The 21,727-nt window shown below is 42.4% G+C and overlaps 1 protein-coding gene across 4 annotated transcripts in view; it reads left to right on the plus strand.

The window, feature by feature from the left end:
• The window catches only part of mecom (MDS1 and EVI1 complex locus), a 95,969-nt gene that overhangs the window by 65,057 nt on the left and 9,185 nt on the right, over positions 1-21,727 (plus strand). For 2 of the 4 annotated variants that reach the window (XM_049724758.2, XM_049724760.2), the window contains 7 exons: positions 12,171-12,305; positions 17,327-17,432; positions 17,521-17,634; positions 17,717-17,852; positions 17,974-18,121; positions 18,222-18,402; positions 20,266-21,625. In XM_049724758.2, coding sequence (XP_049580715.1) covers positions 12,171-12,305; positions 17,327-17,432; positions 17,521-17,634; positions 17,717-17,852; positions 17,974-18,121; positions 18,222-18,402; positions 20,266-21,625 — 2,180 coding nt within the window. Of the gene's footprint in view, positions 1-10,640; positions 11,121-12,170; positions 12,306-17,326; positions 17,433-17,520; positions 17,635-17,716; positions 17,853-17,973; positions 18,122-18,221; positions 18,403-20,265; positions 21,626-21,727 lie in introns of those variants that run through there. The other 2 variants (XM_049724761.2, XM_049724757.2) reach the window with 2 other exon arrangements.

Consider the following 21,727-nt stretch of genomic DNA (forward strand, 5'->3'; position numbering starts at 1 on the left):
GTCTTATCTATGGATTTTTCATGATTTTTATGATGATTTGTGCAAATTCTCTTATATATGGAATTTAAACATTAACACACCTGCGGCTTATAGTCCAGTGCGGCTTATATATGAACCACTCTGTCGTCTCAGCTGAAGCGAGATACAGAGGTGTGTGTGTCTTGTAGGAAGCGCGTGGGGGAAATGGATTAGCCTGTGTGGGAATATCAGAAGAGACAGATAGCCTTGTTTCCATGCATCCTATTAGGAAGACTCCTGTTTCCAATTATAACCGGCTGTAATGATAACACAATGTGACCAGCAAGACAATCGGTATGACTACTAAATCCTCGTTTAGTGCCTGAGCGGTGGTTAGGCGGCGGGATGATGCTAAAAAAAATGAACTCGAGCAGCAAAGTAGTAAATGATGGGCGAATGGGAGGGACTTTGTGGCTGTGGATACTTTTTCCAAGGACTTTCACACACTGTCATGGATAAAGACAAACATGGACAAGCCAAGATAACAAATGCATGACTCCAAATTAAGGTTTATACACAAATAACAGCAATAAATCAAGTTACCTCGCTGTTTTCTTATCACAAATATGCATTACTTTTATTAGCACGACTGCCAAAGTTCTCATTGTGTTTCTTCACGGGGTAGGAGAAGCTACTGAGAAACGTCCAAATTTGCAAACCTATTTTACTTGCACTCCACACTCCATCCATCTTGCTCACCTCAGCGTGACCTAAACACGCGGACAGTGAATTCACTGTGTTTTCTGGACATGCGTCGAATGTATGGAGGCTCCAAACCAAACTTCAGCCATGCCAGGCCTGAAGAGGAAGGAGGAGCCTCCTTGTCAAGGAAATCATCACAAAATTCAAATAGCAGGGCCGTCCCGCCTGGGGCTCACTGTCAACCCAGTGATCGATGATGGACGTCTCAGATGCCTGCACCGATTGGCCACCGGTGAACAAAGAGGGGCAAATATAGAGACACGAGAGGGGGTCATCCGTACCACGAAAGACAGACGGCTCGATCAAACGATGGAAGATGGAGGGATGGAGAAGAAACCCTCAGGTTGTTGATTGTTCATCTCTGATTTGAAAAGCAGACATGTCTATTTCGTCCAAAAGTTGCCTGCATTTAGACAGTACGACGTTTTAGTGATTGCAGCTCCCGCAGCTGTGGCCACAGGAATTCAACCCTGCCTCTTTCCACTCGTCTCCATCGCTCAGGCTATCTCTCATTCAGGTCTTCTCTCCCTGGTAGCCCCCCTACTCTCCCCTCAAGGCAATGGTTTGATTCATCTGGGAAACAGAGTGGCCTCGTGTTTAACAAGACAATCACTCACCCCCTTCCTTGTACAAGCATCGAGGTGCTCCTCCTGTTTCATAATGATGCTTTGTTCAGAGTTTGTTGTGACATTGTGTGTCAAGTTTGAAGAAACTTGAAATTTGACCTGACTATTGAGTGAAATGATTCCATTGTCAGACATCTGAAATTTTTGACTTCCATTTTATTCTGGAATCAAAAATGATCCATTGGACATACCATCAATTTAAATGCATCTTTGTGTCTGACTTTATTTTCTCTCAAGTGTCACTTTAGGAACTTGAGCTTTAATTGTTCTCTGGGGGGTTGAGCAGGTCCAGCCAATAAAGACATCTGCTTTACTCAGCATGTTCAATTCAAAAGTTTCAATCAGCTGTCCTCGTGCCAGGAACCACCCAGAGACCGTTTCCCTCCCAGGTCGTCAAATAAGTGATGTTCTCTTGCGGCTAATCTGTCCTCTCTCTTGCATCTTTAAGAGACGCAGAGGGATTTCTGTATAAACTTTGACGACAATATGAAATACTCCGAGCATGACTTAGAAATGATTGGAAACAGGAATGAAAAAATGGAGGTAGCTGGAATTTACTTTGCACAGATGTCTATGTGGAGTTTATGTTTTACTGTCAAGTCATTTTTCTCAGAAGTCCAGACAGAGCCAATTAATAGGCAGGAAATGAGTCAGGTCCCCGCTGCATGTGAGGTGGATGTCTAGAGGAAATGACCAACTGAGGAAGAGAAATGACTGATCTGGGAGTGTGTGTATGCATACATGATCCTCTCCCAGTATGATCTATTTCCCTCTGAAATGTGATATACATTTATTTAATCGTGAATAATGAAGCATTTTATGACTCCGACTTAGGTGAGTCAGAAAATTCTAGTTTGCCTGCAACACTCATCAGGTCTAGATAGAATAATTTGTCTTTTTCAGACAGTTTTCTTTCGAGTGTTTTTTTTTGGGTGGAATAAAAAAACGAACAATTCCTTTGTGAGATAGATTGAAGTTTTTCCTTGGGATGTACTTCTCGTTTAATAGGACTGACTGTTTATTTTTGCAGTTTTTAGATTCTATTCCCATTGTTTTATAAATTTGTGTTTTCTCGTTGACGTCTCACGTTGTCAACAGCAAGTCAGGTGCTCAAAGTTTGTCTTTTTTTTTGTTTAGCTGTGTTTTATTCCTGATGATGGTCTCATCATTCGGTCTACTGCTAAAAAATAAAAAGACCTTACTCCAATGGGCAGGCTACTTCACTAAAGGGGGGGGGAGATCAACCTTGCTTGTTGGACTCTCTTACCATCACTCCTAGAGTACTTTACAGGCGGGTCGAAGTAGTTAACTAGTGGCAGGCGTTCGAACGGGTTGCGCTGCAACTTCAAACAAGACAACATTATGGCTGTGCACGCTCACAGGATATTGCACTGTAAGGCCACTGGATGGGATTGCATTACAGAGAGGAGGCTTTGTATCAAGCCCATTAGAGCCCTAAACCAATCCTAATGAAGCTGTTTCCTTTACAAACTGAATGGCTCAAGGGAAGCTGGCTCTAGATTTTAATAAGCCCTCCACCAATCCCTGCTAATACGCTGGCTTTAAAAAAAAAAAAATAGAAGTCGTGAGCAGGCGACTAGTGGTGCCGCGCAGTACCTCCCTTGGAAAAGTTAATTACGCATGATTAATGGAGCGTTTTCCTTGCAATGATATCTGTGACAGCACAAAGCTGTCGTAAGGCTTGTCAGGCCCAATTCGAGCTGAATAAGTATTTATGTGATCGCATGTGATGGGGCTCCTCTCAGCAGCACCAGCCCTCATCAATCAAGCCCTGCTGCACGCAGTAGTGGGAAATTGGTCTATCAGCGTGGCTGCCTCGCCCCCCTCACCCCACCCCAAAACCACCACCACCACCTCAGCCACCTCCCTCCCTCCCCATTCAATCAGGCCTGGGGCTACAATGCTTCTTTAGCTCTTACTTCTGACCAACGCAGAGGTCACGGGGGGAAAGTGGGAGCCAGAGCCGAACCCATCCATTACAGCTCTTGTTTCTCTCAGTGGCAGCCGGACGGCGGGATTCTATTAAGAGCTTCGTCTATTCAGCACTGAGATTACACCAGGGCCCTCGGTCAGGACACACCTCACCACCAGCCCCCGAGCCGTCGCCAAACCCTATACCTAGTCCGGGGGCCATAGGAACTCACCCCCATACTACTTTTTTTTTTCTTCCACCCCTCCCAACAGCAGTCGTTGTGTTTTTCTATAGCCGTAATGAGAAAGACCTACAGAGAGCAAAAGACAGGACAAGGAGCCTGGAGAGGAATGAAAGCGGACAGTTCAACCTGAACCTGATCTTGTTGGGGATGTGGACACCCTCTCGGTCTGCTCGCCTGCACATTGAGCCTATGTCACACTGACACACTGCCAAGTGGAATTAACACTCACATGCACTAAAGAAAATCTTCCTCTCAAAGTGAAGATGAAATGCTTCAGCAATGGTGCAAAGTGATGCAGACCATCTCTACTTTTATAAACACAATTCCACGAGTAACATCTCAGTCACGACTTCGCTGCAATTACGCAATAAACATGTCCAAGCGCCACATCAAACTGTCAGTCCGTTGAGGTTTAAGAAGCTCGTTTGTCTTTAGCATGCCAGGAAGGACTCTTCATATGCACAATCACGCAAGAGTGAGAATAGAGGGGAGTGCTGCCAGGGTCGTGGCCCCGCTTGGACAGATGGGGGTAGGGGGGTGGGTCTTCCCGTCAAGGAGGAGGAGAGAGACAGGGCTTCTGTCAAACAAACAGAAATTTAAGACACGTCCTTCTATCAGGATGTCCACTTTGTGTACATACTCTCTTGAGCTTGGTTATGAACAACCCTTGTGGTGTATAAACAAAGTACAAGAAAGGTATTTATCAGGCATAGGGTGTGAAGAAGGTGGAATGTTGTCGACTTCATGTAGACCCTGTTGTCACATGATTGTATGAGGATTTTTTTTTTTTATGAGAATTGAAGCATCTCAATAGAAAATTGCTGAGAAGGTGTATTGAATATAGTGGTACAGTCTCTGTTTACAACACCGTTGTCCAACTGAAGGCCCGGGGGCCAGATACGGCCCGCCACATCATTTTATGTGGCCCGCAAACCCAAATTTTGCATCGACTTTGTGTCATTACTAAAATTACAAATTATGTTCACTTTTAAAAAGATAGAAATATTGCTCTCTATTTTTATTACCATTCGCCTTTTTAAATTAGTTGAACGGTTTTTACTAGTCTCTGATTTCAAAAGTAGTTATTCATCAGTTTATTTTGTATATAGAAGACGTTGACAATCATAATGGCCCTCTGAGGGAAACTATGACTACAATGCGGCCCGCGACAAAAATGAGTTTGACACCCCAAATCAATTTGTTTTAGGTCAGAGGTCATAATCTGTGTTCCAATTTATTCCATAAATGCTGGATGAGGTTGAAGTCAGGGTTCTCTGGCACTTCCATACAACATTTTTTTATTGACATTGCTTTGTGGACTGGAGTACAGTTATGTTGGAATAGAAGAGGACCTGGCCCAAATTGTTGCCATTGAGTTTGAATCGAATTGAAAATATCGGAAGATGCTGAGTATGTCAAACTTGGAGGGTCTAGCCCAATCGTAGAAATTAATTGAGTATGAAACATTCCTTTTTAAACCCTGAAGGTCAAATGTCAAAGGTTTCAGGTACCAATGACAACTCTTTAGATCAGATGTTTGAGGTGGGTCAGCAAATGAGGGTCACCCGTGTGGTGTTTTTGTTGTCCACTTTGGAATTTTCAGCTTTAACGCCAGTTAACGGGATCGGAATGCTTCTTCGGGGGCAGTGTAATCAGCGCCAACTTCCTCCGATTCAGAAACCATAAGCTTCGCTCTCCGCCTCTTTTGTTTTAGCTGAGCAGTGCTGACAGCAAAGAGGAAGCAGCCATCTGATGGTCAGAGATGATGAACAAGGATAAACATCATATCCAGACACAGAGAGAAACAAGTTGAACAAACTCAGATAGGACTAATGTGTCCGTTTGTTGACGTGCGCTCGTGCCATCCGTGCTCCCATATCTCTGGTCAAACACTCTTCAGTGAGAGTTTGTAGTTGCCGCTCTGTTGGGTCTGTCATCTCCAGCTGCAGGCGTGAGACTTTTTGTCTTTGTTAAATGTTGTGTGACAATGAGATTTTCCAAAGTGCCATCTAGATAAAGAAGTGCACAGAGAGGGAGGGGGGGCGGGGGGGGGTCGTTCGGATAAGAGCTGAGATGGTCTGGTCATAGTCCAGCGGCTGTTCATCGGTGCCTCAGCAGCAGTTTCAGATATATCTCCAAAGAACACACACACTCCATCATTTTTGTCTTCACACACACATGCAATGGCACCAACTCATCATACTATACACACACTGGTTCATTCCATCACCACGACTCCGGATCCTCCATCGATCCTCTCGGCTCACCGGCCCCACAGCAGACACCTGCAGGTGATTGATCCCCAAATCAGTCTCACACAATGCCAGAGCTGTAAAAACCATAACAACCCATCATAAAAGCTGATTTATCTCCAGCGAGGCCTTAGCCGCGCGGTTAGAATATTAACCCAAAAGTGTATAACACCTGAATGATTGGTCTGGAATTGAATAAACCCGACAAGCACTGATGCTCATATCTGATGGGTCTATTACTGAAATGTGGCAGGTGAGATTCCATTACGGAGCCTGTAGAATATCGCTGAATCCTCCTAACCTGCAAAATCAGCACTTTTAGGAGACACCAAAAACGACACGCTTGTTGAATCATTAACGTTGTATGTAAAAGAGGCAGTATCATAAATCTGCAGAATTAGGTCATTGACATCAACGTTTTTTAACAGAATTGTTTTTTTTTTAGCATTAAAAGGACAACCAAAATAAGATACAATTACACTTTTATTTAATTATCTCACCAGGGAACCCCTATCAGGTTAATTTTAAGGGGGGTGGAATTTTTTCCTCAAACATGATATAGGTTAACCCTTTTCACCTCAAAATGGAATATGTTTTATTTTTATCTCTATATTAATTTGCAGAAATCTAAAATAAATGTTTCAAGTGGTGCATGGCAAAGGAATGCAGATAACCTCGATTTAAAATGCCATCATCCTCATCTAGGTGACATTTTTATGATCTTAACATGCAATGTAACATGTGACATGTCAAACTCGTGATTTATATATTTGGTTGAAGTCATTATAAAAGTTTAGGTCACTTACAAATTGTGGTATAAAAGAAAAATTATTTTGTTTTGTTAAAAAAAAAAAGGTTGCAACATCACGTTCTTGTAAGACAGACGTTGTTCCGAGTCTTTGAGTGTTAGTCACATGTTCAAGGTGCTCAGCATTGCTTGGGGTTGAATTTAATTCCAGCCTAACTCGGGGCTGCTTTGATGCTACTGAAAAGCAGCGAAGCCTTTAATGGGTGTCACTCCATGTCGCTATGTTACTGTTGCTGATTTGTTGTTTTCTCAGGTAATTCTGACTTTAATCATCTCACTTACACACCCGAACTGCTGACCTGAGCTGCCAAGCAGAACTGGTGCACTTTGGTCTCACATTCTTTCCTTTTTTTTCCACTCACATTTTTTTAACACTTAATCTTTCTGCTTTCTTGCTTGAAAAGTTTAGATCACCAAATAAAACTAAACAGTTCCGCTAAAAATATTAATTCCTTCAGCTGTAGGAAATAAATGAAAATACAAATTCATGATTAATGCCACATGATAACTTTTACAATATAAAAAAATATCATTCCTTCCCATTGGCTTACTTTTTCAAAGATTTATCATCTTCAAATTCCTGCTACACTTAACTGACAAGGAAGTGTTGTCTTTCCGCCGTCACAGTGAGCAAGTCCAACATTTTAACCTGATATCCGCCAACATTAAATATTAGCCTTCCAATTGGACACGCCGCAGGAAAAGCAAATTGTCAGAGTATTCCGTCTGACTTTAAACGTTAAACTGGAGATAAACGTAATGAATGTGTGACACTTGCTCTCGCTTGATCTGAAGTGGCGTGTTCAATTCCATCACGCTTTACCTCCACAGCATATAAAAGCTCTTTTAAAGATGATATCTATGAGCGTTTTAGAGCCAATTTGTTCACCCTGCGGCGAACGGCAACATGCTCTAATTACCTCGCCCCCCCCCACCCACCCCCCACCCCCACCCAGCCTGAGCCCCCCAAACGGGCTGAGCAGGGCTGTTTAAGTTTCTCCAGTCCATTGTGTACATGTCCATCCATCCATCCATCCATCCATCCATCCATCCATCCATCCATCCATCCATCCATCCATCCATCCATCCATCCATCCATCCATCCATCCATCCACCAGCAATTTGGGCCTATGTAAAAAAAAGATTTGTCCATGCTGCAAATTATAAATGTTTTTTTCTAGGGCTCCTGTCAGTCATCATTTTTCACACCTCCTGTCTTTTTATCTGTCTGAATTGTCCATAAAGAAACAAGAGTCATATGGTTTGTGTCGCCTAATGGCTCCGATGAATGTGAATGTTGCCTTTATTTAATTGACAAAAACAAATATGTCTGACCCCCTTGCCCGAGTACTAAACTGATGTTTAAATGTAATGATAAGGAAATGGACACGTTAGACCATAGACGCTCGCACGGAGCTGTCAAAGGCAAAACAAACAGTGTGAACACAAAATATCCAGGTGCTAATTCAGCAAACATGTCAGTCCTTTTTCTGGCAGGCCAGAGAATTTGTCAGAAAATCATCCCTACTCGCTCTTTCTGCCGGAATGCCTGACTGACCCCCGGCAAATGAAAATAATCCACAGTAATTAGAAGTGGGCTGGTCTGGTCCTGAGAGCCCCCGGGAGGCCGGGTAAACATGGCGGAGGGGCCAGTGGAAGGGGAAGGGGGTGAGCTGACCTTGTCCACATAAAGCAGTGATTTATGAAGTGCAGGGCACAGCAGCAGGGCTTCTGTCTTCTTCTGCAGAACCAAATTACTGAGGTGGAGATTAACACACTGCTCACGACAGGCCTACTTCCAGGCCTTGCAATTTTTTCTATTTACATTTTCCCCTTTCATTTCCTCCACGCTGTTTTAATGGTAATTGGTATGGACCGTATGGACATGGGATTACTCCAATATAATCTTAGGTGATCTAGGGATTTTTAGTTCAAATTGATGTGTCTGTCTTGAGCTTTTCATCACATCTCCGGGAGGTCTTCCCAATGAATGGCAAACTATTTAATAGAGATTTGTCGACTTTCTGTCTTTTTCCCGGTGCCCTCCTATGATGGAATGTGCCACACGGGCCTTCACAATATCTCCATGTGGCCCCTCACCTGCAGCGTGGAGTTGTCTGCATGGCTGGAGTCAGTTTGCAACCCACACGGGAAACACCCCCCCCCCCCCCCTCCTCCTTCTGTCCCATTATGAATTACAAGGGGCCAGAACCCAGCAGCAAACTCCAAATCTCCTGCATCCAAAAAAAAACATAAAGCTGTACCTCAGCTCGATTAAAAAAAAAAAAAAAAGACATTTTATCGTAAAGCTTGTCTGCATGTAGGAATATATTTTTTTTTTACCCATGACTGAACGTAAAACAAACAAGAAAGCCACAAGAAAATTCCACGGTGTTTTAAAGCCTCAGCAATAAACATGATTTGAACACTTAAGAGATCAAAATAGGTATGAAAATACCGTGTTGAATAATCAGAAGGAATTTAGCCTGAAGCTTGCATGTGTTGCGTTTGTAATATGTTGATAAACAGCTCACCACAAAGGCGAAAATCTTTACAGCAAAGCCGTCAAATAATTCAGATAAAGCCGATCTAATTTATCTAAGCACTTGACAATCATTTTTATAGCACAAATAAATGCAAATTACACCTATGCATCGCAAATCTTCCCCGGGTTTGTTAACACTGTTTAAACAAACTCCCATCTTTTCACAACACATTTGAAAGCTTTATAGCTTGCACATCCAGGTGATTATAAATTCAGGTCCATGCAGCTGAATTTCATGGGCAAGTTCCATGAAATAGATTATCATCATTTCATGAAATAATTCAAGACTGTATGAGAAATGTTGAGTTTTATGGTTATTTCACTGCTTTATTTTGGTTTTAAATGCCATTCCGCTGTCCAATGTTCCATTGTGAGCAATTGGAAGTTCGTTTCAGTGGAGCACGCCATCTCCTGGCGGGGAGAGTAAAGCAGTTTGTACCGATGTTGCAGGCATTCGGGGATCCTGCTACACTGTTACCCCTATATACACACGCACGCACACACGCACACACACACACACACGCACACACACACAAATCTGGAGTGTGCGTCTTTCCTTTTTTGGTACAAAATCAGAATGCTGGATCAGAAGCGAAAAGGCCATGAAGCCTTCTCAGATTACTTGTATTTAATAAACAATGCATCATAAAACAAATCTCTCATCTTGACAGGAAGAAAATAGAACAGCTCATTTGGCTTGAGCTTTCCCAATTTATGGCTAAATTAAAAAGGCTTTCAACAATAGACAAGTCGAGGAGAGGCAGGAAATCAATGACCGGGCGGACCGGGGTCTCTGCTGGGTTCTCAGGGAGCACAAAACGATGGGAATCGGTGGCGAGGTCCTGCCTTATTTACACATGATTTTTCCTGTCCTTCCTGCACATTTGCTCCGCGATTTGCCAAAACAATGGCTATTATCTGGGATGGAAGGTCAATGTCACAGAGTTGAGGCATTATCCATCATCATCTGCTCTCATCAGCCAATGCTGAAGCCCTCCTCAGCTTTATGAACTGTCTAATAAACTCGGCTCTCTGACAACAGTCTCCTATTTTTTTATATTTCTTGTACATCCGAAATTTAGATAAAGCTAACGGCAGAAAACAAAATAATCGTTAAGTCACCATTGTCATAAAACACCTCATGAGTGTTGTGAACAAGTTTGGTGAAGATGTGAACAATGGCTCGCTTTGAAGCTTCTGTTGATTCATTAAAGTGTGCCGGGGTAGTTCATCCCTTTAGAAGCCCAATCTCGACCTCTCCCTGACCCCGCTCAACCTTTCCGACCCAGGGCCCCCGTCACTTTACAATTTACTGCGGAGAGGAGTCGCTTCCGCCGGGGGGACAGTCGCCCAGAATGGGGCCGTGAGGATGGATGTCGCTTTATGGGATCGTGCGTAAAAAAAAAAAGAAAAAAAGAGAGAGACCTGCACAGCAGGAGAAGAACTCTTAAACCCGCCTTTATCATATAATTGATACATCACAATAAGAGGAGGGGGTGTCTGCAGGGTGGGGGACACCTGGGCGCGTCAGGACAGGAGGGGTGACAAGAGAGGAGCGGACGAGTCGCGCACACTGAAAAGTTAGAAGCAAGTTGATGTACCGGAGGGAATTGCAGTCGGGACGGCTGGGGACAGAACAGAAAGGAGATGTACCAGTCAGACGAGTCGGTGAAGGCGACGCGGTGATGAGATGAGAAGACTGGAGTTGAGAAAACACGCGGTGTGTGGCGGACAGTGAAGTGCGTGTGCATGCGCGCACTGGAGAGGAGTCTGTCATCCACTCACCCCGCGGCTTGGAGAACCTGAGAAAAAGTTTTTTTAGGTCTACTTATTTTATTTTTTGTATTTTACGGTGAAAATGGACGTCGCATCGAGACCGAGTTAAGGGGGGAAAAAATCCCGAAATAGAGCGATCTTTTGAAGCGGACTTTCATCACTTTTGCTCACTCCTTATCCCGAGTGTTTTGAACCGCACGCCGACGCAAACTAACGGTAAGAAGAAAAAAAACATGTTTTGAATGAAAAAGTATATTTTACGGATATTTTACGACTAGCCGTAGGAGAGTTCATTGTCGCTGTCGGGGAAAATTCAGTCTGACTTTTAAATTCGCTCAAGACGGGAAAACAATACTGGAGAGGGGGACAAAAGGGTTCATTCAACCTTGATAATTTATTCTTGTTTTATGTTAAGTTATTCTTGCATTGGCCAGTGTTTTTAGTATCCTTTTCGATCTAGACATTTGTTAATGTTTCAAATGATTTGTGTTCAAATAAAGCGAGAAACTAAAATAAATATTATTTTTAAAACGACGTCACTATGCATGTTAAACCCCTTACCACAATGTCTACGATATTTTGTCATATTGTTTATATTTTTTTTATCGTTGTTTTTTGTAATGCATTTCATTTTCGTGTCAAGAAAATCATGAGCAGAGCGTCACAGGCCTGTCCTCGCCGTTTCTTGAGTTTAAATTGTTTCAATTAACGAATTTGTTCTGCCTTAAAGATGTAAAAAAAAAATTTTTTAATCTCTTGTGTGTGTCTAAACCAATAAATAAAAAGGTATTATTTTCATAGTCCACATTATTATTATTATTATTATTATTTATTATTATTATTATTGTTTTGTTGTTCTTGTTGTCATCATCGTTGTTGTTTTTGTTGTTGATGTTGTCTGAACACTCCTAGTTAATTGGTTCCGGAAGTAGTACAAATAGGAAAAATATATAAAAAAATATTCAATTAAATTATTTAATTATTATACAATCACATCTATATTTATACCTCTGCATGCATTTACTCAGGATTAGTGTAAACACAGCAATAGTGTTACATTTTGTTAGCCAACTGTGACTCATGCGCTTGTTCTTTTCCTCCTCTAATTTAGATGTTGAAAATCTTTTGTAAAATGTGCCTCAGTTGCAAATATCAATTTCCACGGTGACTCCCAACATTAGAGACGTACTATATCTCAGTGGGAGGTATGGTTGGTACTCCGTAACCTGGACTGATATTGATCTCTACTTGTCTCTGTCTCCCCAGATCTTGGACGGGTCAGGCCATGTGAAATATTGTGTTGATGCCAGTAAACCAGATATCGGGAGCTGGCTGAAGTACATCCAGTTTGCACCCACTGCCAAGCAGCACAACCTGACAGCCTGCCAGATAGATGATCAGGTATGTAGAATGACAAGATGAGAATAAGAGGCAAAAGGAATTTGAAATACCCAAATGATGATACGCCCAAATATGTTGCGTGTGAGGGTAATCTAAAAGTACTCACACTTCATTTTGATCATCTTTTTCCACTGTTGGACGTCTGGATTTGTTAACTCCCTACCCCGCTTGCTGTTGTTGTCTTAAAAGGTGTTATTGTGATTCAAGTCAGATAGTCCCGTGCGCCACTAGCCCACCCTGCTCTCACTTCTCCCACACACGCACACACACAATGCAGACACTCTACATTATCAGCGTGTGTTTTCATTCTGTAATTGTATGCTGGCTTCTGCCGTGCGAGGACCACAGGGCAGGATCAGAGGCGGCCTGTCGAGAAGATGTTTCCCCACACTTCCATGTCACGCTGGCGATATAAACTCTTAGATATGTCAGGAATGTCACCGTCTTTTGCTGCTCACCTGGCTGTGGCACAGAGGTGCGTGCTGCCCACATGGGGGTCTGTTCACCTCACTAATCCCACTCAGTCATTCCTTCATGGTGGACAAGAGACTAAACTTTACCTGACACGCGTGTAGAGCATTCCATGGCGTGACCCCGTGTGAAAAGAAAAGGAATTTAAGCTCCATGCTTGTCGTTACCTCTCAGTGAGGAGTCGCGAAACATAGAAAAAGAAAAAGATGAACCTTAAGTAGATCAGAGTGAGTCACAGTGTGTTGAAAATGTCAGTAGTGGGTTTTATTTTCATTTTGTATAACGGTAAAATAGGAAAATAGTAGTACAGATTCAGGTAGCAGGATTACACTAAAAGTCCAAAATCAATTTTTACAAAACTGTAAGGGCCCTATTCGAATTTAGTTGGTAAAGGTGTGTATTCTGAAACTATGGAGCGTTCAGAATTCCAATTCTAACAAATGCCTCCTTATGTTTCCTCTTCTGTATGACTTTATTAGATGTCTGCGTTGGTCATTTATGGACATTCATGCTACAACGCAATACTGTAACTTCATTCAAAGGGAAATTATGCGTCGGGTGTTCCTGGTATAACTGAGCCTTTAGGTGAACACCTGACAAAGATTTTCCTGGACAAATTAGCAGCTCCTATGTCACCCATCTTCTCACTTTTCCTAAAAGCATCACTCAAGGTCTATTCCCAAATCTTCTTGAAAGATGCAAGATGTCTGGAATCACTTGGCCTCTATGTTTTCAAAGTGACAGGCAGACAAACAAGCAGAGAGAACCGTGTGCGGGGTGTGACTTGCTGTCAACACGGCGGTTCTGCTCTGGTGCCCGTGTAAGGCTCCGACAGGTCTCGGACATGGCTGTGATGAGGTGATTGTTAACTATTACACACTGTCACAGCGCAGTACAATGTGCCGTCTTTAAGCCTTCCGGCCAACATTGATGTTTTTGAAAACACACTGTAGCCGCTCACAATGCCTGTCTGTATGCTCAAATTGAATAGACTAAATGTAGGGTGGTCTTGCAAAAGCCCCTGTCACTTTTTGCTACTGAATGCGCTTATGAGGGCTTTTGGATTGTGCTTTTTTTCGGTCCCAGCTCACGGATTGGTTTGAGTGTATGTGTAGAGTGTTGCATATGTGTCACTGTGTGTGTGCTAGATCATTTGAGCATCCATGTAAAATTGGAAATAGTTATTCTGGGCTGCAAATGGTAACTTGCACATTACCTGAGTCCAACAGGTTTTTACAACATCAGAAAAGTGCTGAGTCTGAACTCAGCTTGAAACCACACCGCAAACACACACACACACACAATGGCACCAGATTTGAAGAGAAGAGACAGAGCGGGGCTCCCTCGAGGAACACTGCTGTTAAATCTCTTCGGAGAAGTGGATTTAAACCAATCCAGTGCAATCCCTCTAACGGAGATGATTTGCCGCCTGATTTATATGACGACAATGTCATACAACCTCAGCAATTTCCAGGTGTGTTGGTCATTATGGCTCAATCGCGAGCTCCAATTCAAACCTTCTAGTGTGAAAGTAAAACTGGCCTCCATCCTCTTATTTCTGACCCAGTTCTGTTTACCATAAAACTTTATGAGCAAATCTCAGGAGGGTGAGTGTGTGAGTGAGGAAGGAATGAGTAAGGGGAGAAGGGGAAAGAGCCTGTTTTGTCTCGTTGGCGAAACTGGGATTTTTTTTTCCCCTCCCTCTCACACTCTTTACGTCATTCTATCGTGAACTGGTTTTATACGATCGTCTTTGGAGAACTTTGAAAAACGCATTACAGATACATGTCAATATCATGTTTTAACTCAGTGGAGACTATTTGATTAAAATTCCATAATTTCAAGTCTGAAAAAAATGGTCTGACTAAATCAATAGCACCTGTTGGTTTAAATCGAGTATTGCACTCAATTTTGCATGCGTGAACTGCATCAAGATGGGCAATAAAAACTGAAAACCCAGAATTATTAATGAAAGAAAGAACAATTATTATTTTGCCCATCCATTGTCAAAAAGATTCATCCTAGCAATTGTTAACATTTTACTTTACAGTTTATATAGCAAAAAGACTTAATTCTGGAGTTAATTAATGATCATAATGCTGCATAAAAGACCACTGAAGAAAAACTGGAACCGGCAATTAACCTTAACAATAAAAACAACAATGCATCAGCATGTTAAGTAACCTTTATTAGTAACCTTTAACACACTGACATTAAGTGACAGCCTTTGACGTTCAATCCCATAATGCTGTTGTCACTCCCGTCATGTTGCCATTGGTTTACTGATAATAGAAACTTTCCCCAAACTGTGTGTTTTGTCATTACGATAATTCGGGCAATTAGCGCTTACTTGCTCTCCTGTTTGAACTGAATGTCAAATGGATTATAAGTGCAATTATCATCAGCCATTTTTTTTAAAAAGAACATTTCACATGATGCGACAAAGACATGTAAATGTCAGGGTGTGCCCCAAATGCATCGCACACCTAAAGTCTGGCGTCAAGATCAGTACACTCTGAATTGCCTAGAAAAAGGTGGCCCTATTTCCCAACCTGCATGCAATGTGTCATTTAATTACTGTCATTGACGATTATTTATGACAGCAAAAGTATGACTTGAATGTTTGTCTGATGACATGTAGTCTGCGATTGACTTGCAACCAGCCCGCCTCAAACCCAAAGTCAGCTAAAGTAGAATGTGACTTCAACGGCTTTAATGGTTCAAATGGTCTCGTCTGCGTACGCTCTTCATCTCTTCCAGTCTATTGATTCTCACTTAGTATTGAGTGAGGACATTTATGCATTTTACAATAATTGTCTGTCAGTCACAGATGAAACTGCCACATAATTATAAACCAATAAGAACTGAAATAGATGAAAATATTCTAAAACATTCGGTTGCATTCCTGCTGATAAAAATGTTTTTCCAACCCTGATAAGACATGTTCATTCAAAATATTTTTCTTTTTATTTCAGTTGTTTGGATTTGATTAGCTTTGGTTGACTGCATTGCCATTCTTCTTGCGTTGCAGTATATCAGTACAAAAAAAATCCACAACAAAACAGCAGCAATTACAAAACACCTAAAAAAAAAATCACATCACTTGATCACTTACTGTGCATGTTGTGCAGAATCTAATTCTAATTGACAGTATTTCCACATATAGAGGTACATCAATATAGACAAGTGATATCTTATATACGTAAATAAATTATTGAGGCCTGTTCTCTAACTTCAACCAACCGAGACAGTCAAGCGTTGAATTAACATTGTTTTTATATGGGGAACAAAGCAAACAGCGTGCTGCCTTGTTCTGAAATATTTGCTCTTTATTTATAAATGACAAGACAGTGCTTGCATCTGAGAGTTTTGCTTTCCAAACCTGTTGATCTACTCTGATGGGCCAAGATGATGAAATATCATTGGCTATATCTTTCACTTTGCGGGTTTGTTCGGTAAGGAGGCGTGAACAAATTAAAGTGCTTGAAATTCTTGTAGATCAAAATAGATCAGTGCTAGCGTTTTTTGGTTTTTTTTTGCGCCCCTTCATTGCATAATAATAATAATGATGAAAAAAAAAATAATAATCACAGTTTGTTGGTCTTGTTGGTGTATCAGTTAGGCATTTAAGTTTAATATTTAAAATTGCTTCTATTCTGTGGATCAAAACCAGCTTTCATTTGGACTGTGACCTTTTAGAACAACAAATAGCATACCGATCAATTGAGTGTGTCTAAAGGAGTCACCTGGGTGTGACCTGAGAAAACGTAAATGCAAATAATGTGACTAATAATAAATGGTTTCATGAAAACCTGTTGGATTATGTACCTTTTGTGTCCTTTAATGTGGAAAGAAGAGTCACAGAAACGTCAGATGGTTTGTCATTGTCTTAATGGATTTTATTCAAAGCTTCTGGAATTTAAAGAAAAAATATTATTCACACATTAGAATGGGAGTGTGTGGTGTAAATGGCCTTAATGCTTTGGGTAGTCTTAGTCACTGTGACTTCCATCATCCTTGTTATCTGATCCCTACAATAACGTGCTAATTTAAACCACTGGTTGACAACTACAGTCTGTGCACGAGTGTTTGTGTAACTTGTGACATATTAGGGATGATCACACAGTATGTCTTCTGTTCTGCAATGAGCCTTTGCCTGTTTGTGTGTGTGAGTGCTTTGCCAACGGGAAAGAGGCGTGACTGCAAGGGGAATTCCTGGAGTGTGCCATTGCTTGAGCCTGTGGCGGTTCTATTACTCCCACACCACCTCAAAGAGAAAAGGCATTTTTAAGTTTGAGAATGAGGAAATTTGAAATAATATCAACATGACAGGCAAATTTGCCGTACTGTATGAGCTGTGATTATAGATTATGGCAAAGGATTTAATTAGGCTGTGGTGTTTTTAAAATTAGATACTTTTCTACAAAAAAATATCGATGATGTCATTAGTAACCAGTTGCCATTCACTGAACTTTTATCACACACCTTTACCACCTAAGGAGGAAACACTAAACTGTATATTTATAAATGTATTTGTTTCTGTGTTTCAGATCTTCTACAAAGTCACCCGAGATATTTTCCCCGGTGAGGAGCTTCTACTTTTCATGAAGGCAGAAGACTTTTCATGCGATACTTCCATGGCTCCTGATATTCATGGTCTGCATCTCACATACATGATATCATTCCCTGAAAAAACTTGCTAAAGATTTTTTTTTTCTTCATGCTCTCTCCTCCCACTTTGCAGAGGAGAGGCAGTACCGCTGTGAAGACTGTGACCAGCACTTTGAGTCCCGCAGCCAACTGCTGGACCACCAGATGCAGCAGTGCGGGATGCCCCCATCCTCCTTCCTTGATGCAGGTTTGGATTTCTTCTCCATATGTCCGTACTTCCTTTTAATCTGTCCTATCATGACAATTGACTATGATGTAACTTATTTAAGGTGTCACGCATCTTGTATGTCCAGGAGAGGACAGTGACATCAATGCCCAGGAACCTCAAGACCTGCGACCCCTTCACAGGTCTCATGACTTTCATGAGTGTAAAGAGTGTGAACAGGTCTTCCCAGATCTCCAAAGGTGACTTCTTCATTCACTGTACTCGTTGTTCTGTAAAATTGACTCACAGTGACAAGATTAAATGACATTCTTGGTGATCTTGGTTTCCTCATTGTTCTGTTTTTATCTGTGCTTCCCTCAGCCTGGAGGCTCACACACTGTCTCACTCCGAGGAGAGAGAATATAAGTGCGACCAATGTCCCAAGGCCTTCAACTGGAAATCAAACCTGATCCGACATCAGATGTCACATGACAGTGGCAAGCACCATGAATGTGAAAACTGCTCAAAGGTAAAGTGATGACTTTTGCCGGGAAATGTCTTCTCGTCCTTTTTTTTGTGTCGATAGTAATACCCCCAATTGTGTGTGTCGGTGCGGTTGCTTCCCCCAGCAGGTGTTCACAGATCCTAGTAACCTGCAGAGGCACATCCGCTCGCAGCACGTCGGGGCACGGGCCCACGCCTGCTCCGACTGCGGCAAGACGTTTGCAACGTCTTCGGGCCTGAAGCAGCATAAGCACATCCACAGCAGTGTCAAGCCCTTCATGTGTAAGTCACTAAGACCCTACCTATGTAAGTCTACTCAGTACATTATAATAATATTAACAAAAATAACATGCTTGTGTGACTAGAAAACCTGTATTTGGGAATTCTGATCATTTTTCAGCTTTAAACATGTATGTTCCAAAGTAAATACTTAAAATAAGTGACATCATTTTTCAGAAGTAGACAATTAGTCAGGCACGCAAATATGCTGATGATCAAGTTGGAGCCACTTTCACTTAGTCTAACCCAAGTGACTTATTCTGACACACACACACTTTTCCCCTCTCACACACCCCAGCAAGACACATTTTGACCTTTCACACTCTTCTTCCCCTAAAGCATAATGACCTTCACCTTTTCCCTCTTGCATTTCCTCGACCCGCCACATGTGAAAAGCACACCACCAGCTTTGACTTTCCTTTTTAATCAAGCATATCAACATACTGTAGACACATGACTAGCTTTTTACTGTCAACCCTTCACTTCTCCCTCTACATTCACCACGTACACTATTTTTCACAAATAGCAACCACATGCACTGCTGTCTTCCTTTTCAGCCCATTTGCTGTAATCAACGAAAATATGTAGATCTAAATACAACTAATGGTTGTGTGAAATTGTACTGGGAAAAGCCATGTGTGTCAAATGTTTCTTGTTTTTGCATGCACAGTGAACCCTTGTTATTTACAGGGGTAGCGATTAAGATTGCTTGGAGATAGGAAAATGACACCAATAATGGACCCCCCCCCCCCCCCCATTATCCTTAAAAGTAAATGATGTACAGATTATTTTGATTTCGCAATCCTGAAGTGCATCAATGGTCCTGTGCATGTTGCTCTTTGCAACCTGATAAAATACTAATTTTGTTACTTTATTATGTTTTTGACTCCGTAAAACATAGGTGCGTTTTTTTAAATAGGTATATGGTGAATAATTATTTGACAAAAATCTACAATAGTTTGGACTCAGCAAAAAGTGAATACAGATTTTTTTTTAATATAAAATAATATGATCTGCCTCTAAAGCATAATTGCATTCTGACACCACTTCACCATATTTTCAATTGGCTAAATAAAATATTTAGTTGCAAAACAGCTTCCATTAATGTTTTCCGGTCAAATTTGCAATAGGAAATAATGTTATTTCTTTACAACGCTTATGTGAATTGTTATCAGTTGTGTAGGTTGTAAATTTTGTTGGGGGTGGGAAAAAAAATACGTCACTCAACTGTCCATCTCCCATGGTAAGCCAGTGTCACAAAAGTACTGACTGTGGGAAGGTTACCCAGCACAGGATGACAGGGACCCAGCTTGGGGACAAGGTGAGGGAGCTGAAGGAGTGATGGGAGAGACTCAGGGTGGGCAAGAGGGGTGGGGGGGTAGTATAGGACGTGGGACCTGTCCTGGGAACCAGACTGCAGGATAGGATTCATTCAACTCTGCTTCCTTCACAAACTTAAAATAGCGCCATTGTACTTCATATGCCGAAGAATGTATGTGTGTGCCTGTGTGTTTGTGCACGCTTGCATTCCTTTGTGTGTCCTTCTCTGTGACTTAGTCTGCATGTGTGTTTGTGTGTGTGTTTGTATGTGTAATTGTTTATGGAATCTTTGGGACACAATGAGGCGAGAGATGCCTGGGAACTCGGTTTGATGTGCAGGTGATGAGTGGGAACAAGCGACTCACACTGTCATCTGATTACAATAGCAGGATCTGGACACACCTCACCTCGTCATTTTGATGGAAACCCTTTGTCATAAATAGTGATGGGAACATGAGCATTTCACGCTGCATTTCCTCTGTCACATGTTAAGTAGATGTGATTGTATGATGTCATTGTCAGTGTTACATTCTGAAACCCTGTTTGTTTACTTCTGTGTGCCCCCGGCAGGCGAGGTATGCCACAAGTCCTACACCCAGTTCTCCAACCTGTGCCGCCACAAACGCATGCATGCCGACTGCAGAACGCAGATAAAGTGCAAGGACTGCGGGCAGATGTTCAGCACCACCTCCTCCCTGAACAAGCACCGACGTTTCTGTGAGGGAAAGAACCATTTCACGACAGGAGGAATGTTTGCTCAAAGTATGCCACTCCCCGGTGCTCCTGGTTTGGACAAATCAGCTTTGGCCATGGGCCACAGCAGCGCTGGATTGGCTGATTACTTCGGAGCGAGCCGCCATCATGGCGGGCTTACTTTCCCTGCTGCACCTGCTTTCCCATTCAGCTTCCCTGGCCTTTTCCCTTCTGGAATCTACCATCGTCCACCGCTCATCCCAGCCACTTCTTCCCCGGTTAGGCAACCGGCTCACGTTGCTGTTGGTGGGCATGGTGCAGAGCTAAGTAGGAATCCACTGCTACCTCCAAGCCCCGGAGCTCAGGAGTCCAGAGAACTCCTTAAGGCGCTTCGGAAAGACAACGGCGGTCCTGATAATACTTCAAACCTACACAACCAGAGCTCGTTGTCCTCCACGAAGCAACGCCACAAGCAAAGCGACCAATCGGAAAGCAGTGATCTGGATGATGTCAGCACACCCAGTGGAAGCGATCTTGAGAGTATGTCAAGCTCTGAGCTTGAAAGTGATATGGACAGTGAGATGCGGGAAAATGGCAAAAGCCTCAAAAGGAAGGCTAACGATGGAAGTCCACAAAGTCTGAGCCTGACAGGTGCTGATAAAAACTTTGCCGGACCTTCTCTTATCCCTTCCTCAATGGACGAGCACACAGCCGTTACAGGGGCTGTCAATGACTCTATTAAGGCCATTGCCTCCATAGCTGAGAAGTATTTTGGCTCTACAGGCCTAGCTGGCCTGCAGGACAAAAAAGTCGGGTCACTGCCCTATCCCTCCATGTTCCCTTTACCTTTCTTCACAACTTTCTCTCCACCAGTGTATCCTGTTCAAGACAGAGATGTCAGATCTCAAACCCTGAGGGGTGAGCCGCAGTTGCAGGCAGATGATTGCAAAAAGGTTCAGAGCAAATCAGAGTCACCATTTGACCTCACCACCAAACGCAAGGAGGAGAAATCTACCCCGTTTGAGCCTTCCAAAGTAGAAGCCTCACACTTGACCAGTCAGGATCAGCCTTTGGACCTCAGTTTAGGGACCAGGGGGCGTGGATGCAATGCAAGAGATGAAGAGAAAAAAATGAATGAGGGGCTTCAAGATGACAAAGCTGTCATGGAAACACCAAAACCTGACTCTTCATTGCAACATGCCAGGCCGACTCCTTTCTTCATGGATCCCATCTACAGGTATTGTTATTCCCAGTGGTTTTGTCAAAATAAATTATTTAGCTTGGCACAATACAACCTAGAAGGAACATTTGTATGGATTTTTGAAGGCGCACACGTCAT

This window comes from Syngnathus scovelli, chromosome 7 (genome assembly GCF_024217435.2).
Source record: "Syngnathus scovelli strain Florida chromosome 7, RoL_Ssco_1.2, whole genome shotgun sequence".
NCBI lineage: Eukaryota > Metazoa > Chordata > Actinopteri > Syngnathiformes > Syngnathidae > Syngnathus > Syngnathus scovelli.